We start from the raw sequence: 26836 nt of genomic DNA, 5'->3' as shown, positions 1-26836 counted from the left end.
GGCTGAACTTCCTAGTATTATAAAAATCTTGGGAAAAAAATGCATGAGGGGAAAAATAAAATGAAAATCCAACTTGGAAAACATATTGGGAAATAATGTTGATAAAAAGTTTTGTTCTAATCCTCTTCCTCATGTCTTTGTCAGCTATTCTGCAAAAGAGGGAAGTTTCTGACAATTTTTGTGAAATTTAAATGAAATATTATTTGAAACAAAAATCTTGTTCTCGCATTTCCAGTTTATTTTATTTCTTATTTAATTAATTATTTATAACGTTTTGGCGTTTAATAGTTTAATTTGTATTTTATCCTATATGTTCCCTAAACATTTATAAGTTTTTTACCTTATAAAATAAACTTCGTTAATGTAAAAAAAAAAAAGAAGAAAAAACTCACAATGACTCCACATCCTCGGTATGCGATGCAATCGAAATGATATAAAAAATGGTTCTAAATCAGAGGAAGGGAGGAAACCTGTCTAATTGGTTTTTATGATCTAAAACATTTGGGGGAAAAACGCAATTTACTACGATATAACAAATAAGTTGACTTATGAGTTTATAACTGAGGAGAGTTATCTATATGCATCTGATTTTATTCTCATTAATGTTTTATTAAAATGAGTTTAGCAAACTTGTTTTTTTACTGAAATATTAAAATGTTTTTCTTTTCGATTTGCAAGAGAATAAAAATTTATTTAAATTAATAAAATTTGCAGTGAGAGTATATATTTTAAAGGCGAGCAATAAGTCCTTTAAAAAGTGTAAATGGAAATGTTTTTAAATATCATGTTTGATATGTGTCCTGATAAAGAAATGTGAATTTTTGTTACCAAAACGAAAAAAGTGGAATTTTGAATGTTGATAGAATATTTTGTGAAATTTTGCCCTTGTGGTTTTTGCTATGCGTGAAAATTTTTATAAATTGTTGAGAAGACAAAATCTGATTTGGTCCACCAGTTAAACCCCGCAAACTTAAAGATAGGCGTCAAGCGAATCAATAACATTAAAAATGGGGGTGTCATCATTGAAACTGAAAACTCAGAAGACCTGGAAAAACTTAAATTTGAAATGGAAAAGGTTAAGTTGGATGAACAATATAGCTTTGGTTCGCCCAAAAAGAAAAGACCATCTATAATTATCTTTGGTGTGGATGAAGAAATAACTGGAGAGCAAATAGAAGAAGCCCTAATTAATCAAAATCAGGGTCTAAATAATGAGGGAATTAATGTAAAATTCCCACTTAAGGGGCGGAGGAATAACAAACACTGGATTGTTGAGCTTGATCCGGACTCATTTAATTGCTTAAAATACCAGGATAAAATAAATATAGGTTGGAAGCGATATAACTTTGAGGAAAATTATAGAATCAAGCAGTGTTTCAGGTGCGCAGCCATGGGACATTTAGCTAAAGAGTGTAACAGACAGGATATCTGTAGAAACTGCTCATCAACAGATCATAGAGTAAATGAATGCCGCAATCGACCACATTGTATAAATTGTGCCAACAATAACAACAAACACAAGTCAAACTTGGATGTGAGCCACTCACCATTCAGCAAAGAGTGCTATCAGTACATAAGAGCCAAAAATTTACAGATCAAGCACACTGACTATGGCCGATGGTATAACAATTAATTGTAAAATAGGGCACTTAAATTTACATCATTCAAAACTGGCTAACATTCAGTTGGACTACGATATTTCTTCCCTGGGACTAAACCTCATTAGTTTAAACGAACCTTACTACAATAAGCAGATGAGGATTAGTGAATTTTCTAACAGCCTTAAGATTTACGCCTCGGAGGATAGACCCAGGGCGGCTATCGTTATGGACAAACATGTTAAAAATGATTCCTCAATTTTGATAACCCGTGATATCTGCGCTGTGACCTTTCGGGCTGGGTCTCAGGACTGTGTTTTTATTTCTATGTACTTGTCGCCAAGTGAGAGCATGGATGGAAACCTCAATGTTCTGAGGTCAATCTTGACTAAGTATTCCAGCTTTAAAATCTTCATTTGCTCAGATGTCAACGCTAAATCAACGGCATGGGGACCCCGGTGTGATGCTAGGGGTGATCAAATCACCGAATTTTTAAGTATGTTTAACCTAACTGTTATTAACGATCCAGCCGCACCACCCACTTATTCTTCTGTTTTGGGCATGAGCTGGATTGATATTATCATAACCAACACTTTTGAACTTGATAATTATAGAGTTTATGAGGGTGAAACAATGTCGGATCACCAGCTAATCATGGCTGACCTGATCATTGAAGATAAGAACATCGAGAGGAGTGAGGATAATAAGAAAACACGTAGAATCAATTATAAACAGCTAAACTGGCTTGATCTGAGATATTGGCTTTATAGGATAACCAAAAAATTCAAAGTAGAGGAAATAGTAAAAACTGAGGAATTGGATGGATTCGTCCAAAATGTGACAAATGATATTGTTGAAGCCTGTAAAAGATCAAGGTTTAAATTAAGGAGACAGGTGTCGAGGCCAGCATCTTGGTGGACAACCAAACTGGAAATACTTAGAAAGAAGCTTAGAGCTCACAGAAGATATTATCAGTCAGCCACAAACCAATCGGAGAGAGATGAACGGATTATGGCATACAGAAGAGTTAGAGCGGATTATAAACGTGAAATTAGAAATGCAAAGAGAGAGGACTTAAAACTTAAATTAAATGGAATTACTCCACTGGACGCCTTCTCAGACCCCTACAAAATGGCCAAGGGCAAAAATATGGGAAGGCAGATTAATATTAACACGGAAAAGCCAGATGGGACAAGCGCAATGGATTTGAAAGAGTCTATTGAAAATATTATTAAACACCACTTCAGAGAAACAATAAATGAGAATATTGCTATGGAGGAGTCGGATATTAGCGATGTTGAATTCACTGAGGCTGAAATTGAGGCTGTCTTAAGAGATCAGGGTGTGGGCAAATCACCGGGATTAGATGGAATCCCAGCAGAGGTGATAAAGGATCTATTCTATGCAAACAAGACCTGGATGACAAACTTAATAAATAGATGCTTGAGATTAGGTGTATTTCCTAAGATATGGAAAGCAGCGAGGGTCACCCTAATTAATAAGCCAAAGATCGATCTAAAGAAACCCGAGGCATATAGGCCAATTTCACTTCTACCAACCTGGGGGAAAGTTCTCGACAAACTACTAACCAGAAGACTTGTCTATCACCTTGAAAGTCAACATATACTGCACGATCAACAATTTGGCTTTAGGGTCGGCAAGGGAACAGAGGAAGCTTTGAAGTTTGTTATCGATTTTATTAATGATGCTAAATCGGAGGGGAAACACACAATTGGGATAACCCTTGATATCAAGAATGCTTTCGGAACAGCTAGATGGGATAGCTTGAAAAAACTATTAAATCAGCTCAATGTCCCCAAAAATTTATTGTCATTGATTTTCGGCTTTTTAGATAACCGTACTGTTACTTATGAGGACGGTGGTAGTTCCATACTTATACAAAAAGATTTTAATATGGGGGTTCCTCAGGGATCCTCACTGGGGCCCATTTTATGGTTGTTGTTGATCAATACTGTCTTTGACGTTTTTAATCATGAATTTTATGCGAATTTTAGTGATTTTAACGAACAAGATTTTAGAATTGTGGCATTTGCAGATGATTTGCTGCTCTTAATTAAGCACACTAGCTTTTACAAGTTTGATCTTATTGGAACACAGATTTTGGAGAAGTTGATTTCGTGGTCTACGGATTATGAACTCAAGTTTAGCCATGAAAAAACTAAAGTGATTTCCTTCCCTAAGAGCGGCAGAAAGATCACACGTCTCCCTTGCATCAAAATGGGATTAAATGGAAACATTAAGAATTATAAAACCGTGAAATATCTAGGTGTCACTTTGGACCCCGGTTTAACCTGGCTTCCGCATCTGGAGGATACAAAAGAGCGTATCACCGTTTTTAACCACAACATGAGTGCCTACGTAAGAAGGACCTGGGGTTTAAAACCCAGAGTCCTGAAACGTATCTACCTCCAGGCCAGTGAGAGAATAATTACTTATGCCGCCAGTGTATGGTTCAACAAGGGGGTCAGGATGAGAGAAAAACTAGCATCAATCCAAAGGATCCCGCTGCTAACAATAACTAGAGCCTATAATACAACTAGCACCGAAGCCCTGCAAATACTTTCGGGAATCAAACCCATTCATTATAAAATAATTGACGAAATTTATTATAAAAGATTAAAATGGGGATGGCATTTAGACGACCTAAATTTGGTTAGCACTAATTTAACACATGCCCAATACCTGGAGTCTCTGCCACCCCTCAAGCACCCAGCTACTTCTCTCGCTGTACCCTGGAGCAAAGGAAAACCGGATAACAATAACATCGAAATCTACACAGATGGATCAAAAATTGATGATAATGGTAGCGAACCAATGCAGAGTAAAGTAGGATACGCAATCGTCGTGAAGCAAAATGGACTTACAATCGATCTAATCTCCAATAGATTAAACGATGAAGCAAGTATTTATCTGGCGGAGCTGGAGGCTATTAAACAAGCTGTTATTTACATCAAAAACAAAAATTACAAAGATGCGAAAATTTATACTGATTCGCTGTCCTCGTTACAAAGTCTAAATGACCCAAGAAATCGAAATAAGATTATTGAAGAGATCAAAGTAAATATAACACCAAGTATTAAACTTTACTGGGTCAAAGCACACATTGGAATTGAAGGTAACGAGGAGGCGGATCAGCATGCCAAAAAGGCCACAGGCTTCAGCCGGGTGGGAACGATGCTCCCAGTGGAAAGAACATTCATTATTAGATACATCAAGCAAGTCACAATGAATAAATGGAAAATTGATTGGAGTGAATCAACAAAGGGCAGGCAGACATATAATTTCTTTAAAGATCCCACACTAACTCGCCTGCAGTCAAACTTCTATTTAAACCAATTCTTAACTGGCCACGGAGTTTTCGGAATATATCAGCAGAAATTCTTCAATAAACGAGCAAATTGTAAATTTTGTGGCAGAGTACAAGACATTGACCACCTCATAAAATTTTGTCCCAAATTCCAGAGGATCCGTGGCAGAAAATGGGATCAATACACTCAACATCAACTTTATGCTGATATTGACTGCAGGGAGAAAATCATCGAAATTCTTAAATATACCCTCGATGATCTGCTTGCCCCTGCGAGCACACCTGACTAATTTTATCTGGTTTTATTTTTAAACGTTCGGCTTTTAGGTTTTCTGGTTTTAAATTTCTGCTTTTAGTATTTTACTCCGGCACTTGCCGTTTCCTTAAACTGGCATCTTCCTTATACATAGGACATTCAAAATGAAATCTTGCTCTTGGTCAAGCTCAGCACCCTCTGTCTTACCTGGTGTCATCTTTGAGTGTTATCACCTCAGTGAAACTTTGGTTTACCTTAGAACATTTTAATCTTAGAGGCACTTAGCCTTGAAAGGGAGACACTTGAACTTTTAGTCGACTATTTTATTTTTTCTATTGGGCTTATTTTAGTCTTTATTTTTAATGTGATTTTTCATATTTTACCCTTTGATGTTTTAATTGACCTTACTTTTATATGTTTTTACCTGTATTTTTGACACTTTTATTGTCGGTTGATTTTATCCACTTTGATGTTTTAAGTACTTTTATTCTTTATTCTGTTTTATTTTATTTTACTTTTTCGGTTTTGGGATTTTTCCTATGTGTTTTAATCTTTTTAATTTAGTACTTTTACTTTTCTGTAGTTTGGTAGTGTTTAGTCACGTGCAAACGGGTGAAACCCTTATCCGCAAACTCCTTCGGGGGTAGGTCGGTTACTATTGGTCTTATAAATTGTTTTTCTCATTTGTAGTCTATTGAACAAACTTGATATTTTAAATACATATGCATTTTTTATTTTCATTTTTTCTGCATTTTAGTTTTGAGTCTCCTGCCTTGTTCAGGCAGAAAATAATCAAAATTTTGATTGGCGATAAGTCGTGCTAATAGTGGTCAGTAAGCGTTTGAAAATTGTGTTTTCATCCTGTGTAGAAAATCAGTTAAAAATTTCAGCAATTATACAAGTAAAAAATTGGTCAAATTTTAATTGCAAGATTTTTTTTTCTTTTTTGTAGAGTAGGAGTTATTTATTCTTACGTTTAAATTCCAAGCTTGACTTTTTGTTAATTTTATTTTAAGCAAAAAATGTCTAATTTAAATCCTGCAAATAAAAAATGAATTAATTCATCATTTACTTACTACTATTATTATTCTTATTAAACTATACTATTATTATTTAATTATAATAATAGTATAATTCAAAAATAGTATAATTTGATAGTATTAGATTAGAATTGAATAATTAATACTATTATTAAATTCACTATTCATAGAAAAAACATATTTTGTGAAGACCAAACACTAACAGGCTTGCAACGTTACGCCCGTGCTTCTAAACAATTTTGGTAAGGTGAGTAGCACTTTAAATATTGTGGGAATCTACAACCGCCTCGGTAAATACCTAAACATCAAGTTTGTGTTCCTATTGCTCTTCGAAATCTCTAATAGTAGTAACGAAACTAAGACTCAATTCGAATGTTCGAATACGCATATTCCTGTCCTAATGTTAAAGATGCTGAACAAAAAGTTTAAAATTGCAATTAAAGTGAACATTAAGAAATTACTTTTCCATCATAAAAAACCTAGAATTTTTTTTCTACTTACGCAGGTCTATGATTATTTTCATTTCTGTGAGAATTCGACTGATGTCTATGTTTTTGTTAAAATTTATGTAAAAATGTTGAAAATTTTTACAGCAATAAATTTAGCTTTCATCTCCTTGAATTAGTGTCTAAATTTTCATTGTAATATATTTTTATTACTTTTAATTCTGAAAATATATTTTATTAATTTGATTTGATATTAAAAACAATTTGATTGTTAACGTCACACTATATTAACTGTAACCACGGTCTAGATATCATGCTTGGTAATGTTCTGAAGACAATCCTTACCTATCCTAAAAATAAGTGCCGAGCTATTACGATTTAGATATAGAAAAGTAGATTTCGATACATCAACCGTTTAAACGCTTCTCAACTACCTATTAATTAATTTAAAAAGCGAACTTCTTTTAGTGCAATTGGAACAATAAACCGCCAGAAAGAATTTTACTTTAGTATAAAATTAAATAAGTGCATTTTCTAATTAATAATAGAAATATTTACATTAAATCTCTAAAATAGTTTCAGAATTACGCATGACACTATCAACGAAATGACCCTGTCGACGAAATGACCCTGTCAGTGAAAAGACCCTGTCAATGAAATGACTTGTCGACGAAATGACTCTGTCGACGAAATGACTCTGTAAATGAAAAGATCCTGTCAATGAAATGACTTGTCGACGAAATGACCCTGTCGACGATACGACTTGTCGACGAAATGACCCTGTCGACGAAATGACTTGTCGACGAAATGACCCTGTCGACGAAATCACTTGTCGACGAAATCACTTGTCGACGAAATGACTCTGTCGATGAAATGACCTTGTCGACGAAATGACCCTGTCGACGAAATGATCCTGTCAATGAAAAGACCTTGTCGACGAAATGACCCTGTCGACGAAATGACCCTGTCGACGAAATGACCTTGTCGACGAAATGACCTTGTCGACGAAATGACCTTGTCGACGAAATGACCCTGTCGACGAACTGACTTGTCGACGAAATGACCCTGTCGGCGAAATGACCCTGTCGACGAAATGGCCTGTCGACGAAACAACCCTGTCGATGAAGTGATTGTCGATGAAATGAACCAGACCCGATTAAAACCGTGTCCGTGTTATATATGTAAGTCTATGATTAAAACCGTGTCCGTGTTATATAAGTCTATGATTAAAACCATGTCCGTGTTATATAAGTCTATGATTAAAACGGAGGTCAGGGGCAAACCTCCTAATGAAATACATGGTTCCTAGTTGGGAGTAAAGCATGCGGTTGAAAGAGAAGAAGACCTAACCTATCTCTAATGGTCTAAAATGAAGCACGTGAAATTTGCTTTCTTAAGCACCACACTCGTTTGTGAGAGTAGACAATTAAGTCCAGCAGGTACCCATTTTTTACCTTATGAGACGCAGCACGCGAAAACATGCTGGCCAGCTTTATCTAACGTTGTCAATTTGTAGACTTAGGAAAAAATTGGATATTTCAAATAAAGACGTATTATAAAATTAACAAATCAGAAAAACTCAAGAAAACTATATAATAGATAAGTAAATGAATTTGTTCACTGTAAATGTTACTGTACTTATTCATTTGAAACTTAAAATAATTTTAACTTAGAAACGTCGCAAAAGTGTATAGTCCAATGCGGGACTCATCAGACTAAAATGCAACCATGAGCAACAAGATATAGAAAGATGTCTGTCGGGAAATTAATTTTCACGGATCAAAAATTATAAAATTTCATACTTTTCCTAAAATTTTAGTACGAAATTTATTCGAATGTGTTTATTAATTTGCATGATACAATTCCGTCTTCTGGCATTCTAAATCGATGATTCCGCATATTATTGCTTCTTTTAAATTGCTAATTGCCTATTTTTTTTTCTTCTTTTTAGAAATAAAAAGGTTGCATTTTAATCTCGGTTTCTAGACTTACGAAGGAGGTTTAGATATTTATCCATTTCTCAGATATCGCTTACCACAGATAATATCTAGAGTGCAAGAAGTAATTAAAGGAACAATATCAATCCAGGAATCTTTCTCAAGCTTACGAAGAAGTGATACAAGAATATGAGACTGATCGAAAAATACAGGTATAAAATCTCCTAATATTCGAAAGTGAAAACTAGGCGTCAATAGTTTTCTTCTGTAATGCCACTTTTTACCAGAGCTAAAAATTAAAAAAATACAGCAAAAATAAATAATGTATGTAACATTGTATAATTTAATTAAAACAAATATTTATTTATATAATATTAATAACAAATATGTCGGTGTATGTGTTGAGTAGGCCATAAAATTGTGCGTGGGTAGGCGACTGTGGATTTTAATTGCAAAAAAAACATTAATTAAGTGATGACAATGTTAAAGCTATGTAAATAAACACGTTAATAAATGTGCACCCTGATTTATGAAATTAAAAGGATTTAAAATTTTAGCAATTTTTTAATTTTCTTATAGTATTAACAATAATATCCGATTAGTGTAATTTTTTTCTCTATGCTCTTAGCTCCATATATGTTTTTGTAAATTAATATAGCTGGTTTTACATATTAGATTGATTGAATGTAGGGTTCAATAACTGGAGGTCCAAATGGTTCGAACTAATATGCTAAATGCAACGTTTGGCATATTAATGAGAATAACAGAACAATATGTACAGTGAGTGAAAAAAAATTTAAATAAAGAACAGAAATATATGTGATGAAAATGAAATAAACCAAATAGAATAGAGGGGGAGGGAGAATAAAATAAGAGTTGACTTTCATCTTAACTGTTTCAATAAATAGCAGGGCCGGATTAACCTATAGGCACAATAGGCACGTGCCTAGGGCCAACGAAATTCAGGGGCCTATGAAAAACTTGGGAGAAAAATTTTTTTTGACAAAAATAATTTAGCTTTAAAAACAACAAGTGTATTTTGCACAAAATTATGAAGATACAAATAAAAATATAATATTTTTCGATAATAAATTATTTTGCAGAATCTTATGATCTAATACAGTGGTTCCCAACCTGGGGGCGATAGAGCTCCTCATGGGGGCGATAATCCTTAGGGGGGCGACGAGTGTTCAAAAGATAAAAATTGCTAATAATATTAATGACAAAAGTTATTTGAGATCGAAATTGAAAACATATATGAAGCTTATGGTTCTGGTATAGATAAAGAATTACGATAGTTAAAAATTAAAAAATTTCAAGTTCAGGATCGTTTTCGTCATGCGTTTTGGTATCGTTGGCGGAAATCTGACGTTCAAGAATTCTCTTTTGTTGAAAGTCATGGTCTTTTATATACCTTCTTCTCCTCAAATGTTCCTCTCTCGTCTCATTCCCATCCCTCCGATTTTAAAAGGCATGTAATAGGAGAAACGAATTGATAGACGAAACATTTATATAACTCTAAATCTCACACAATTGGTAAACTCTTATTTTACCTGCTACTAAAAAAAAATTTGAAATCATGTTGGGTGAGGGATCGAGCAATAAGATAAAACCTCTGAGCAATAATACTGTTTCCAGGCTTATTGATGAGATGGCCGCAGACGTTGAATCAAAACTCATCAAATGTATGAGAGAAGGTAAATTTGAGTTGCAGATTGATGACTCAACTGAGATAGATAACAAAGCTATTGTATTAGCTTACGCGAGATTCATAAATGAGAGTAAGGAGATTGGATGAACGAGGAAATGTTGTTTACAAGAACTTTGATCACTGATAAAAAATGTTTGTAGTTTTTTAAATTGGTCAAAGACTATTTTGTGGAGAAAAAAATTCCCCTTACAAATGTAAGTGCTTGTGCGACAGATGGTGCTCCTGCCATGTCTGGTCGTCATACTGGGCTTCTAGTGTACCTTAAAAAAGAAGTACTGGTGGTCATCACCATTCATTGTCAGCATTTTTCTGCAAAAAAGTTAAGTGGTGCCCTGCATGACACTTTACAATTCGTTATTTCTGGCATCAATAAAATCAAAGCTGATTCTCTCAATGACCGTTTGTTCTGAGAACTTTGCCGTGAAAATGATGAAGATTTCGAATGCTTGCTCCTACATACAGATGTGAGATGGCTTTCAAAAGGAAACTGTTTGCGTCGTTTTTTCGAATCGTTGACTCGGTTACTGAGTTTCTCGACACCACTGATCCCGTTTTAAGTGAGAGTTTGAAGCAACGCAAGTTAGAAACTGCGTACCTCACAGATATTTTTGAAAAAATGTACGAAATCAACATAAAACTTCAAGGAAATAAAGTGAACATTATCAAGGCTAAGGGAATCATATCTTCATTCATCGCCAAGTTTGATATCTACAAGTCAAACATTGGTCGCAAAGAGATAATGCAATTTCCAACTCTTAGAAAGTGTTCAATTGCAGATATCGAGATTCTCGAAAATAAAATCTTTAATTTTTACTGATCACGTTGACCAGTTAAAAACTGATATGGAATCAAGACTTAAAGATTTGATGAAATTAGAAATTCCGGATCGGATTTTCGATCCTTTCTCTTTTGAAGTTGTGGATAAGCTCACTTCCTCTTTGCAGACTGAGTTTTTAGATTTGAAGTATGCTAAAGTCGTCTTTAAAAAATACGGTTACGAGTTAGCTTGGGTAACGCTTATCCACAATTGTGGAAACAAACTGAGCCGCTCCTCATCTCGTCATTACCGTCAACAAATTTAGTGGAGAGAGGATTTAGTTCTGTCGTCCAGCTCCTCACAAAGCAAAGAAATAGGTTGGACATTTGCTTCAAAGGAGACCTGCGTTTAAATCTGACGAACATAAAACCTGACATTCAAGCTTTAACTGAAATACACCAAGCAAAGGGCAGTCATTGAAGAGGTAAAAATGTACTTTCTCACTCTTCATTTTTTTCTCAAATTTTAGTTGCTAACGTTTTAACTTTTTCTTGATTACATTAAAATATGAATTTTAAAAAATGTACTTTTGTTTTGATTATTCCGTTTTAAATATAATTTCTTTCTCAAAAAAAAGATGCGCATTTTTTTTTAATTAATAAAAATGGCAGGATAAAATTGCCTCCTTATTTGCATTACATTTTAAATTAAAATCAAATATAACTTAGCGTTTGGTTGCTCACAAGCAGCAAAGAATGGTTTTTGAGCAAAAAAAAAGGGGGCGATGTGTGTCAGCCAACCACAAGAGGGGGGCGATGGTTCAGAAAAGGTTGGGAACCACTGATCTAATATATTACTTTTTTGCGATATTTGGATTCAAAATCCATATTAATAAAAATGTTAAAAAAAATATGCAAGAAAATTTTAGCATATATTTTGAAAAGAGGGGAGGAGGGGGGGAAGGAGGAGAGGGCCCAAAAAACGGCTATGCCTAGGGCCTACGAAAGGTATAATCAGGCTCTGATAAATAGATAGAACTAGTTAATAACTTTAACCCATTTAACAACGACTTTATAACAACCAACGGAAATGAAAAAATATAAAATACGATAGAGTAATGATTTAATTTGGAGTTATTAATGTAAAGGCAGTTGTGTCTATAATGAACCTACTAATGAGAATAATGTTTCAAATATCAGTAATAAATTAGTATCACCTTGTAATAAGACCAGTTCCAATCCATGGGTGTATATAGTCATATACATAGGCTTTATCAATATTAACACTACTACTCAATAAAACCTGAAGGAAAAAAATATACTTTCATGATTCCATAAAACTATAAAGATAAAAAAAATCACTAGTTTTTAAATATTTTCTTAAAAACTTTATAATATTGACAAAAAAACACGTTGCGTCAATTCGTTGCTTAAATTTCTCTACAGTAAATTGTGTGCATGACGAAATAAAACTTTTCCCAACAAACAATAAAAAAAAATTTAAAAAAGAAATGAAATAGCAATAAGTGCTGCAAAAAATATTTCTAATCTACTTAATTCAGTTTATTCTCTCTCTATAAAGAAGTTATATTTTTAATCCATGAATAATAATATTTTTAATCTATGCATATTTAATTTTAGCTACACTCGCTAACTCCCTTTAACTATTTCTACTCAGACCTTAACTATTCTATCTTGAGTGGCGCTGTGGTTTCCCCTTCTTGTATTTAACACTCTTCCTCAGTAGAACGTGAGTTCACATCTTACAGATGCTTACTTGGACCAAGTTTTTCAATGTGATTGTTACTTCTTCGTGTATGTATAAGAGGTAATTTTTTTATACACTCTATAACAAAACAATCGACGCATCAAGAAGGAGTTGTCCGATTGAAACGAAAATTGGTGGATAGGAAGACAATGTACAGTATAGTAAATGATTAAAATTTCAGAACAATTGAATAATCGCCTTCCCATCATATCCCAGACATGCTCGATAGGAGAGAGGTCTGGTAATCTGGCAGGCCAAGGAAGAGTTTGACAAGCTTGCAGACAGTTCATAGCAACTCGTGACATGTGATCTGGCATTGCCCTGCTGAAAAAGCAGCCCAGGGCGCTGCAAAAGGAACGGTAGCAAAACAGGTCTAAGGATGTCGTCAACGTACCGCTGTGCAGTAAGTGTACCTCTAATGACGACCAAAGGGAACCGGCTGTCAAAGGAAATGGCACCCCAGACCATAATGCCTTGTTGAGGGCCGGTGTGGCGTGCAATAGTGAAGGCAGGATCCCCCCTCTGCCCTGTGCGTCTCCAAACACGTCTTCGATTATCGTCAGGACACAGTTGGAAGCGGGATTCGTCGCTAAAGACTATACGTCCCCAGTCGGCATCATTCCAGCCATATTATCTGTTTCATGCATACAAAATTTCAAAGCAATCGGATGATTGCTTCTTAGTGCGTCGAATTTTTTTGTTATAGAGTGTATTATGACGAGAATCTTAAGTTTTATCATGCATGATGTTTTACTATCAATCCACTTACTAGCAAAAAATAAATGACAAACCTCTACAGTTTCTGGTTTGAAGAAAATAACAAATGTTTTTCTTGAAACAGTTGCTTGGAAAATTCGTTCCTTTTCAAATAAAACGCACAGTCCACATGCAAGATCCAGTACAACTGAAAAAAATTACAATTTACATTAACAGTATGTACCTCCTAAAATAGAACAGATTTTGTGCCATAACTGGAAGCAAACAAATTGGAACGAAACTTGCATATTAAGAATGTCTATATCTAAACACATATTTTCAAGGAGTAACTTAGTCATGCACCACCCGTCCAGGAAAAAAACATGGAATAAGTAGAAAAAAAGGAGAGAAAATGTCCCCTCCCCCGAAATAAACCACTTGTGATTATAGCCAAAATATTCACCACATTTTTATATGGCCTAAAACGTGTGATGTTGCATGCCATTTACCAATCCTAGGACGTTAATAGTTTATTTTTTTATTTTATAACCGTCGTTGAACAGACAAATAAATTTTATGGGCTTACGACTACTAATATTCAACTCCGTAGCTTTGTAATTTTGAACCCAATCCAGAAGACAAGGGAACTCCTGGATCGAGTATTGGGAGAAATTTCCCTTCGTGGAGAACTTTTTGATGGAGCTTACCCTCCTTTGCGTTACATGGACAGGAAGACCACGAGAACCTACCACGGATAGCCTAACGGCAATCTAGGAGACTCTAACCGATGATCCGTCTACCACTGAGGATATTTCACGTCAGCACTGTGGTTCGGTGCAAGCCGGATGCAGAATTCGTATCGACTGAGATTCGAACCCGGTTCGCCTCATTGGAATACGAATGCTCTATCACCACGGCTATGCCAAGTTTCAATCATGAAAGTCTAATTCTGTCACAGACAGAAGGTGATTCTTATTTGTATATACTGAGCCTTGTTGTGGATATCCTTTCACATTTTTCTTGGCAATTGAGGTCATGAGAAAGAGCTTTAAGACCAATCCTCGAAGATTTTGTAATGTAAATGAAGGCATTCTCTTGCAGGAAAATCTGACTTGTGTCAACAATCCTCTCTTCAAATGCTGATAAACGAGCTTCTAACCTTTTTTTCGTAATCGGTAGACTTCATGCGGTCAGAGGGTAATACCAAGTTAAATTTACCACCATGGCCGAAACCTTCACTCAGTATTACTACTTTAATGCCCTTATACATGACCTAGCAATATACTAAGAAAACGTGATGGATATCTTCAGTAAGACTGTATATGCCAAAGAGTAACAATTTCAATTTGTGGTAGAATTGAAGGTTGTCATCCCTGAAATATGATATATTATTGATCTTAATGTGCACCAAGTTTAAGTAAATGATATGAAACATCACATATCTTATTACCCTGCATCAGCCGACCCACCGGAAATAGTGAAGTTTACCAGCAGGCCGAGAAATTCAAATTTTTGAGTATGCCGGATAATTCGGGGTATATTTTGCGACGAAAAAAAGTAAATTACCCCGCTTAATTCCAATCACAAATTAAACTACGATAGGGTAGATAGATAGGTTCTTTATTTACGTAGCACTAGAGCTGCTCAATAGGCTATAGGTGATGGTCTGGAAAACATCCCTGAGGTTGATTCGAAGATTTACCATAACAATTTTGATCCTCCTCAGAGAGGATGGCTCCTCCGTTTGGGTATGCCAGCTATCTGAGAGCGAATTCGAGCACTTCACGGTAGAACAGTTTAACGAGAATTGATACTACGCGTCCTCAGTCCCTACGCTGGCTGATCAAAGTAGTTGTTAGCTTTTACAGCGATCGTCTTCTTTTATTTCCACTGACATACAGACTGTAAACAAAAAACATTATTAGCAAGAAAAAAAGGAAAATTATTTAGTTGCCTGGCAACCAGCCAGATTTACAATTATTACAATTACAAGAATTGCCAGCCTTGTTAAAACAATTATTTAAACTAACTCCCCATTGATGTCGCAGCATCCTCGTCAACCTCAAGAGGGATGACCAGCTGTATAGGTCGAGTTATAGTATTTCCATCCATCATCTCTTAACACGCATGTTTGAATTTCCCCATCACGTCCCTTAATTAGATTGGTGATTCAGGCCTTCTACCACATGTGTCTGAGCCTAATGTCTTCTTGTAGTAGCACAAGATCTCCTGTACGGATGTTAAAGAAATTGATGAATATTGCGAACTTGGTGATAAGAGCGCAGTTGCAGCAGATATTCTTTGCACTATCTTTTCCAAAATATAGCCAACACATCTTGTTGTTGTCTGTAGAGTTTTGTAAGTCTTGGATTGTTATTCAGATTTGTGGGTATAGTTGTTAATTTTCTACCTGTTAGGAAATGTGCCGTTGTCAAGGCTTCTGTGTTGTCTTCATCTCCCTCTTCACATACAAGGGGTTTGATGTTAAGAGCGGCTTCTGTACCTACAAGTACAGTGGATATATTTTCTTTGTCTAATAGTACCCGACCAAGAGATTTACGAAGGCCCAGGGGATAAAGCACTCGCCTTCCAATGGGGCGAACCGGGTTCGAATCCCAATCGATACGAATTCCGCATCCGGCTTGCACCGACCACAGTGCTGACGTGAAATATCCTCAGTGGTAGATAGTGGGTAAGAGTCCCCTTGCCGTCAGCCTAACCGTGGGATGTTCTCGTGGTTTTCCTCTCCATGTAACGCAAATGCGGGTTAGTTCCATCAAAAAGACCTCCACGAAAGCAAAAATTCTCCCAATACTTGATCCAGGAATTCCCTTGTCTTCTGGATAGGGTTCAAAATTACAAGGCTAAGGAGTTGAACATTAGTAGTCGTAAACCGATAAAATTGGGTCCGCTGTTCAACGACGGTTATAAAATAAAATAAAATCCGATTAGGCTCTCCCACCAACCCACTCTGGGTGCGACGAACTTCCAAATTATGCCATTATGAGCGTAAAACTGATGCACTTTAGTAGATGTAAGAGTGTTCCATAGAAGTATTATCTCCTTATTTGCAGCGTGGAAAGTGGCAGCATTGTCACTATAGATGGTATGCGGTAGTCCTCTACGACCCACAAATCTCTGCAATGCTAACAGAAACTCATCCGTCGAAAGATCTGACACAAGTTCGAGATGAGAGGCTCTAGTCGTTGAACAGGTAAACAGTACAATGTAAGCTGTATCTGAAGGATTCAAAGTGCGAATATGTACAGGGCCGGCAAAATCTGATCCTGTGGAGAAAAATGGTGTAACTGGATTAATTCGATCAGCTGGTAGAGAAGCTTCAATTTGAGTGCAGCGAATTGCTTATTAAACAGGATGTAACAGAAATCCTGGTGGAAAAATATTCAAAACATTTCAAACAGGCTTAAAAGGAAAGTAGTAGCCGAATTAAGCCTTGCTACTGGTCGCGACTCCCTTGCTAGGCATTTAGACTTTGTAAGTGTACTCTGTGACTCACTCAAACTTGCTCTGTAATCTTCAGGAACATATGAACTGTACTCACTTGAGTCTGCCCAAAAATTTGTTGGAACGCTACTGTAGCTAGCAACCAAATGGGTCCATAGACATTTTTCTGTCACGTTTTTATTATTTCTTCATTCTCCTGCCATTTGTTTCCTGGTGTCAATATTGTCTTTTATGCACACCATTAAAAATAAATAGATAAAAAGCTTGAGCTGTCTTTTGGCTATAAATTAGTAATTTTTGTGAACGGCAGTACATTTAAAAGCAACATTTAATTAATCTTATCAAAATTAGCAAGTGGCAATATACTTACTACAAAATAAATAATCGAAACCATAATGAAGTCTTTTAAGGAAACTGAACAGCATACAATAGAAAAAGAGCATCGGTGAACATTGTAGACCTGGTAAAGGTTTGTTGGACGTTTCGTCAAGCTTCAACTGTTTCATCACAGCAGTTATTAGAATAAATGCTAAAACACAAGAGAAAGTGGGAACAATGATGACAAAAATAAGATTAAAGAAATTAATTAAAATTATAAAAAAAGAAGTTAGTAATTAATAAATTTTATTTACTGATTAAATCTGTATACATAAAAGGCAAAGCCCTCACTTATTCTTTCACTCACTCATTACTAATTCTCTCATCTCCGCGTAAGTAAAAAACCTAAAATTTGGAGTATGCATTCTGTATGAGATACGTAAGAAACTAAAAAATTTGTTTCATTGCGATATTTTGTAATTATAGGGGTTATTAGAATAATTAATTGACGATTGCGCTAAATAGCACGTTTTCAACATGGTAGAGGTCTCAAATTTAGATAACGTGTTCTTTACAGGATTAACAGAAAAACTAAAATAATTCATTTGAAATTTTCGGAGTAATTAGTTGGTAATTTACCTCCAATTGAATGTTAATGCTAAATATAAAAATGCCATGAAGATTGAAGTCTCAAATTTATTTTCGTCGTATTCCTTATTAAATAAAGGAAAAAACGAAAAAAATTTCGTTTCGATACGGTATAGTATAATTATCGGGATAATTATACTCCAATTGAAAGTTATGCAAAATAGAAGATTGTTACAAGGGAGTTTCAAATTCGTGCTCCTTATAAGAAAAAGGGGAAAACTAAAGACGTTTCTCTTCTATATTTTCTGATTAACGAAGTAATTAGCGTAATTGACAACAATGCTCCAAGACACATTTTTACCAAGCTCAAATTCGAACCATGAGTAGTTAATAGTTATCACATTATAAGTATAAAATGAAAATAGATTGATAATTATTGCGGTAATTTGCCACGTTGACAGTAATACTAAATAAGCGCTTTTCAAGTATTGTTACCAAGTGCTCGGCAAAGAATAGTCGATTCCAGCACTGGTGTCATTAAAACGTGTAAACACGAGTACTTGTAAGATGGTTGACTATATGTAGGACCACGAAACAGTGGGTTTGGAGGAACAGGCCGCTATATCTCCCTATGCCTATTACAGGGCTGCCAATTAGTACGCTTCGCTTTTACAAAACATTTTATTCAGTGATAGACAATATTAAACTAAAACTTTCAGAATTTATGGTTATTTTAGCCATTGGCTATTTTGCATCTGTGTTATATATATCGCACCCCTGAGAGATGAGAGAAAAGTGACAAAAGTCGAAAAACAACATTTCACAAAAATCAACTTAAAGAATACTATAAAACTTATTCTGAAATAGCGCAATTAAGAGATGAGAGACTTTTTTCAGCTTGATGGGACACTTCATACATATTTTTTAACAATATATATATATATACTAGCTGACCAGGCAAACGTTGTTTTGCCATATGAATTATTTCTAGAGTATGAAAATATATCTTATTTATTGTTAGTGCGTGCGTATGTGGTATATGAGTGGAAAAGGCATGGAGCGCTGTGAACGATGACGGAATGGGAAAATAACAACACAACAAATAATAATTTTTTTAATTTATTGTAACTTTTTTTTATAAATTATATATACAACGAATTCTGAAAATGTTAGTCAACAATATTAATCTCTTAGTGCAATGGAGTGTACAATATTTTTTGCCAACATACATCTTTAGCCAACATAAATAAACTGGATGGTTTGCCCACTCGAGAGCATGCCACGTATAATTGTCTGTGTAAAAAACATGGTGTCCTCAAATCTAAGACACAAACAGACATTGTTTGGCCTTGTCATTGCAAATTCCAATCTAATGTGGAACTGAATGCGTTTAAATTGAATTGGCACATCTGTAGGTATAATAGGTATTCGTGGAAGTAATATACTTTCATCCCGGAATTTGTCATTTAAAATAATGACTTCGATGACGTTGTTCATTAATTTTTTAACGACTAATCGCGTGCCGTTGCACAGCCGTGGTGGGTTCAAAGTACGAAGAAAAATAACCGGAGATCCAACTTTGAGTACTAAATTATGCGGTGATATGCCAGGTAAATCCAATAAGTTTAAAAACTCTGTTGGAAAATTTGCAGCTTCAATGGGATCGCAGACTGCATCAACGGATTTATATGTTACCAAGTTACCTGGCAATAACTGTTGCATCTTCAGATTCAATTCGTTGACGTCCACATTTTTTGATGCTAAGATCGCCCTTTCTGCCAGCCACTCATGATGAATGTATTGCGAGTGTACATCGGGAAATATTAGGCTAATGGGAATCATCTTGTGAATCAATCATTGTGCAAAATTCGTCCGATAATTTTAAGCATCCAGTCTCATCCTTAGTAACTTTTCCATCACCGATATCTAACAAATGTTTTGAGAATGTTTCAGCAGATGGATTTTGAAGCATTAGTCCGCGCATATTTACTTTTAGTAGAACTTTTTCAACATTACGCCACAGTGGAGATGATTTCAAGCATTGATCTCATCAGCGTACATTAAACGCGGAATGACGGGAAGTGTTTGTCTGAAATCACCTGAAAGGAGTAACAGAGTGCCGCCAAATAATTTGTCATTGTTTTTTTATATCTTTCAATGTCCTGTTCAACGCCTCAAGCGAATGTCTGTGTGCCATAGTGCATTAATCCCAGATAATAATTTTACAGTGTTTCAACACTTTAGCCATAGACGAAATATTTTTTATGTTGCACACTGCATCTGGTTTGTTTTGAATATTTAGTGGCAGCTTAAATACTGAATGAGCTGTTCTGCCTCCATCCAATAAAGTTTCCGCAATACCAGATGATGCAACGGCCAACGCGATGCCATTATTTGATCGTCACCGAGAATCGATATGCCATTATTTGATCGTCACCGATCACCGAGAATTAGTGAAATAATTAATGTTTTGCCAGTTCCACCTGGTGCATCAGGAAAATAAATCCACTTTGCCCTGCCAAAACTACGAGCGTAATGCTGTCATAAATGTTCTTTTGTTCCTCATTCATTGGTGGAACATTGCGAGTAACAATCGCTGCCATTTCTATCGTATAGCATTGAAGTTTACGATTCATGTCAGTGTTTAATAAATCAGATGCACTTTGATTTGGCGAAGGCATACCGAAATGACTGAGAGGCAAGTTGGCAATAATAATGCAAAGATCCCCAATAGCAATCAGTGCTTCATTGTACATAGCATCGCTGAATGCTATCGTTAGATCGTTACAAAGTGTGCGATGTTGATACCGTATATCATCAGTCATCGAATCTTTGTGATTATCCCATAACGTTTCTATACGGGCCGGGAAACATGTAGTTAATACTATAGCAAATAGTAGACGATTTTGCTTTGCAGTACAGTTCAATGCTGCTTCAGCAAGCATACATTCCCACTGGTTGTCGTCTTCCAGCAAGCCGAGTGCAAAGCATGCATCTTTATACGTTGGATGCTGATGTCCATCGACTTTACGTATATCTTGAAATGACAATGAGCCGGTGGTATTAACCAACAACAGCCGAAAATAAAAGCACTCAGTCTGCCTTGGATTGACTGTAAATATTCTCCCTAAGGCGTTTGATTTGAATAAACCGGGACATGCACCAACCGGTGTGCCTTGCTTGCGAGATGTCCATTTTTTTGAACCCATGTGAAATAGGGTGGTACTTCTAAGTAGAGTAATGTCCGTACAAAGGCACCAAAAGCATCCGTACGATTACCAAATTCAAAAAATTTGGCGAGTGTAGTTTTTGGTGGATTTATAGCTCGGTCAATCGCTGTCTCGTTCGTGAAATATACGCTCTGACCGTTTTCAAGATGGACGGCTAAATGAATAACGGTTGGATCCCGTTCATGAATTGGGACACCAAAGATACGCCAAACAGCTTCATTGGAGCTGATGTACCGGCCTATTTGGTACAGCGTTATTTCGACGTTGTTATTCACTGGAAGAGCAGTCACATTGGTATTTTCAACTCGAAATACTGCTATATCACTGTCTTTATTCACATACTTGCAAATATATTTGATGCTCTTCTTTTAAGGGCGTGCATAAGTAAAGTTTAATATGACTTGTTGCAAAGTGCGTGAATATTACTTTTGATTAATTATGTTTCCATGTCTAGTTTGGAATCGTTTAAATAAAGATATATTTAAAATATACGTAAAATTTGTCCAAAAAATGAAAAAAAAATTAGTTATAAACCTATTCTCAGACCTACAGAATATACATATAAAATTTCATCAAAATTGGTCGAGCCGTTTAGGAGGAGTTTAACCACTAAAACTGCGACAAGAGATTTTTATATATATACTAGCTGACCCGGCAAACGTTGTTTTGCCACATGAATTATTTCTATAGTATGAAAATATAGCTTATTTATTGTAAGTGTGTGCGTATGTGGTATATGAGTGGAAGAGGCATGGAGCGCTATGAACGATGACGGAATGTGAAAATAACAACACACCAAATAATTTTTTTTTAAATTTATTGTAACTTTTTTTAATAAATTATATATACAACGAATTCTGAAAATATTAGTCAAAAATAACTGGAGATCCAACTTTGAGTACTAAATTATGCGGTGATATGCCAGGTAAATTCAATGAGTTTAAAAGCTCTGTTGGAAAATTTGCAGCTTCAATGGGATTGCAAACTGCATCAACGGATTTATATGTCACCCAGTTACCTGGCAATAACTGTTGCATCTACAGATTCAATTCGTTGGTTCGTTCAATAAAGTTGCAGCAATGCCAGATGATGCAACGGCCAACGCGATGCCATTATTTGATCGTATTTCACCGAGAATTAGCGAAATAATTAATGTTTTGCCAGTTCCACCTGGTGCATCAGGAAAAAAAATCCACCTTGTCTTGTCGAAACTGCGAGCATAATGCGGTCATAAATGTTCCTTTGTTCCTCATTCATTAGTGGAACATTGCGAGTAACGATCGCTGCTATTTCTATCGTATTGCATTGAAGTTCACGATTCATGTCAGTGTTTAATAAATCAGATGCACTTCGATTTGGCGAAGGCATACCGAAATGACTGAGTGGCAAGTTGGCAATAATAATGCAAAGATCCCCAATAGCAATCAGTGCTTCATTGTACATGGCATCGCTGAATGTTATCGTTAGATCGTTGCAACGTGTGCGATGTTGATACCGTATATCAGTCATCGAATCTTTGTGATTATCCCATAACGTTTCGATACGGGCCGGGAAACATGCAGTTAATACTATAGCGAATAGTAGACGAATTTGCTTTGCAATACAGTTCAATGCTGTTTCAGCAAGCATACATGCTGTTTCATTATTCCCACTGGTTGTCGTCTTCCAGCAAGATGAGTGCAAGGCATGCATCTTTATACGTTGGATGCTGATGTTCATCGACTTAACGTATATCTTGAAATGACAATGAGCCGGTGTAATTAACCAACAACAGTCGAAAATAAAAGCACTCAGTCTGCCTTGGATTGACTGTAAATATTCTCCCCAAGGCGTTTGATTTGAATAAACCGGGACATGCATCAACCGATGTGCCTTGCTTGTGGGGTGTCCATTTTTTTGAACCCATGTGAAATAGGGTGGTACTTCTGAGTAGAGTAATGCCCGTGCAAAGACGCCAAAAGCATCCGTACGATTACCCAATTCAAAAAATTTGGCGAGTGTAGTTTTCGGTGGATTTGTAGCTCGGTCAATCGCTGTCTCGTTCGTGAAATGTGCGCTCTGACCGTTTTCAAGATGAACGGCTAAAATGACTAACGGTTGGATCCCGTTCATGAATTGGGAATCCAAAGATACGCCAAACAGCTTCATTGGAGCTGATTCACCGGCCTATTTGGTACAGCGTTATTTCGTCGTTGTTATTGGGTATACTATAGCCTACGTCACAGGTTGTGTTATTCCTACTAAATTTAACCCATGAACGGCATTTTCTGCGAGCCTAACTTCAAGCCACAAATAAACAAACGAAGTGTTTGATCGTTTAAATAGCTGCTCGCCAGATTTTATTGCATTATAAAGAAAAGTAATTGATATTCGATTTTTGATTAATAATTGATTTATGTGGATAGTGGCATTTATGTGGATAATGGCATAGAATTTAGCATTGCGTCTTGGTAAATGTTATTCCTACTAAGTGGAAGTAGTTGTGTTTTTTTTATATTATACCCAATTCACTGGAAGAGCTGTCACATTGGTATTTTCAACTCGAAATACTGCTATATCACTGCCTTTATACACATACTTGCAAATATATTTGATGCTCTTCCTTTAAGGGCGTGCATAAGTATTAGAGTTCAATATGACTTGTTGCAACGTGCTTGAATATTGTTTTTTAATTGTTATGTTTCCACGTCTAGTTTGGATCCGAATACGATTAAATAAAGATATATTTAAAATATACGTTAAATCTGTCCGAAAAATGAAAAAAAATTAGTTATAAACCTATTCTCAGACCTACTGAATATACATATAAAATTTCATCAAAATCGGTCAAGCCGTTTAGGAGGAGTTTAACCACTAAAACTGTGACAAGAGATTTTTATATATATAGATATATATATATATATTGTTAAAAAATATGTATGCTTATTCATGAATAAGCAGAATTTAAGGGCTATTTAAACTAATTTGTATAAGCAATATATTGATACAAATATATTTACATTAGAGAATAAGAATATGGAGAAGTTTAAAGTGAAAAGAAAATCAGAATTTCAAATACGATTGCATTGAATAAGTTATCTCAATATTTACCGACGCCAAGCATGTTGATCCACTGTATGCATTGAATTCTCATTTATGGGATATATTTGCTTGTTTCAATAAGATTCAGAATGAAATATCCTGATAACTTTTAGAAGAAAAAAAACAGAAATAATTACCGACTACGGAACTGATTTTGAAACAGCTAACAATTACTGAGATTCTGTACATTCTTGAACTTGAATCAAAGGTGAAAAAATTCCTAAGTAAAGATTCTAAATACGTCGATAAAAGATCTTTTGAGGACAATGCAATTTCAGTAAAATTCTTATGAGTACAATTTAAGTTTAGATGTCATTAAAATCCGTACCTTCTTTTATTCACAAGTTACTCTCGAAGTTGATAAAATTTTGAAGAAAAGAAATCTTTGCTAATAAATGTAAAATGCTAGCAACTTACCTTCTTTTTTTCTTTACTGAAAATAAACCATTAAAAAAAATTAGTAATATTTAAAAACAGATTTTTTAATGGAAAAAAATGTAAGTTCACAAAAATAATGTTAAAAATTTAATCTCAGTTTTCACTCATTCTTAGTTTTACTAAGTATTATATTTTAGTAATGAACTATCTGATGTATAAACAAAACTGAGGTTACAATCTCTTTACTCATCTCCGCAAACTTTACATGAGGCTTCAGTCACGATTTCCACACTATATGTTCAACTGCCTGCGTCTGCACTGGGATTTTTTATAAATTTATATCCCAGAATAATTGGACATTTTTTTCATCGAATCTAAGATCTTGTATAAAGAAAGTTAATATTTTTCTACTCGAAGAAAAATCACTGGAAAAATATTCTACAAAAAAAAAAAAAAGCTTTTCATTAACAGTTATTTAAATTTTACGTCCGTTTCGGTTCGGTTGGTTAAATCCAAATTTACTGTCAATTAAAATTTACTTGAAAGCCATTATCTGAAAAAATTATCTATTAGAAATACTTTTCCTATGTTAGTAACACAATTAGCATGAAAAGACTAACATTTACTATACAAGCAATAAATAAAAGCAATATGAATCGTAAAAAAATAATTTGTATAAATGATAAAAAATTTAACTTAATAATGTTACTAATTCAACACACAATTTACTGTCAATAAATGTTTGCAGCCTACTTTTAAATTAAATGAATTTTTTTTAAAAATAAATGAAGTTTTTTCTGATTTTATCAGTTCAAAGTCATTTATTTATAATTCTTGATGATAGTCTTTCACCAATAAATACCATTCTGCATCTATTTGTCTTTCAATTCTTTCACTAAGAACTGTACATTTCCAGATGTACTTATTCAAAAACATGAGATATAAAAAGAGATATTGACATATTCTGAATCTTGAGATTATTTATTAGTTTAAAAAAATGAATCATTCGTCCTTATTCTGAAGTTTCAGACATCAGTTTTTTTAGGTGGATTTTTGTGTAATCCCCAAATTGAGCAAAACAGTTCCAAATCTCAGCAATTGTGGTGCAATATCCTAGTTTTAAATACAAGATATATATCATAAAAATTTTATCTATTTGTGGTGTTGATGATAAACAGAGAAGAAAAAGAAACATCATCCCATATCTTTTTGTCAGATAACGATAAACGCTGAATTACTCATTTTGTAATTAACATCAGAAATTTATTGAAGAATGATGTATAGTCCCTGTTTATGTTTAGTTAATTTTTTTTACAGAACATTTTTATTGCGTTTGATGATATCTAAATTCATAAATATTACTCGATTTTCTACCATTAGTGACCCACTTCTTTTAACTTTATTTATTATTTATATTTCATATTTGTCATGTTAATATCAAAATATTTCAAAAATTTTGCGAAATTTCCTGTAGGTGGAGAAAAAAAAAATTTCTTGTCTTTCTTGACTTTGCAAATTCCATCAACATGACTTTGACAACGTAACCCTCCATTATCAAACCCAGTTTCCAGAATATTTAAAAATTCAAGATAATTTTCAGTTTTGCTTTTTAAATCTTTATTTTAAAGTTCATTTTTTGTTTTATTTTTCTTTAAAATTATTGTTTTTACATTATTGACATTCTTATATTTCTTTATTTTTATGTCCAAATTTTCTTTTCTTCAGCATTTTTATAAACATTCAATTGTTTACTGTTACTTGATTTAAGAATTTTTCTTATATTTTTGCTTTTTTTTAATTTTTATTCATAACTTTATATCCTTTATCGGTTCTATTATTGCAATCTTTAACCTGGAATTCAGGAGATATATGTAAAAACAAGTTGCTTTTATAATAAAAAAAAAGTGATCAGTTTCTTCCGATTTTGCATTACAATCAGTTTCTTACTATCAATCACCAATTGAAATCCAATACCAGTTTTTAAACTTAATATGGCGTAAAGTATATCAGCATTTGAAATGTAAAATTCAACTGACCTAGCTATTTTTCCAATTTTTTAAATTTAAAGTGCAAGTTTGGTTAAGTTGCAAATTACCTTTGGTTAGTGTTACATGAAGTTTTTTTTCCTTTTCCAGGTATGATATAGGAATTTTCCAGGTATTTTTCAAAATATTAAGGCTTTCCCTGACTATTCCCTGATTTTTAGAGTTAAAACAAAATTCCCGGACAATGCTAGGATT

The 26836-nt window shown here is 34.6% G+C and overlaps 1 protein-coding gene across 3 annotated transcripts in view; it reads right to left on the bottom strand.

The window, feature by feature from the left end:
• LOC107456121 (cytochrome P450 4c3) overlaps positions 1 to 26836 on the bottom strand; it is a 57092-nt gene that overhangs the window by 16382 nt on the left and 13874 nt on the right. Inside the window, exons 1-5 of one of the 3 annotated variants that reach the window (XM_071186675.2) lie at positions 24636 to 24822; positions 17372 to 17530; positions 13632 to 13744; positions 12290 to 12375; positions 8704 to 8894 (exon numbers count right to left, since the gene is read on the bottom strand). In XM_071186675.2, the coding sequence (XP_071042776.2) occupies positions 8704 to 8894; positions 12290 to 12375; positions 13632 to 13744; positions 17372 to 17507 (526 nt within the window). In that variant the 5' untranslated portion in view covers positions 17508 to 17530; positions 24636 to 24822. Of the gene's footprint in view, positions 1 to 8703; positions 8895 to 12289; positions 12376 to 13631; positions 13745 to 17371; positions 17531 to 24635; positions 24823 to 26836 lie in introns of those variants that run through there. The other 2 variants (XM_087152028.1, XM_087152027.1) reach the window with 2 other exon arrangements.

Source organism: Parasteatoda tepidariorum, chromosome 9, assembly GCF_982258835.1.
Source record: "Parasteatoda tepidariorum strain Cologne lab strain chromosome 9, Ptep-v5.0, whole genome shotgun sequence".
NCBI lineage: Eukaryota > Metazoa > Arthropoda > Arachnida > Araneae > Theridiidae > Parasteatoda > Parasteatoda tepidariorum.
Note: the sequence above shows the minus strand (reverse complement) of the source record. Positions and strands in the feature narration are given on the sequence as shown.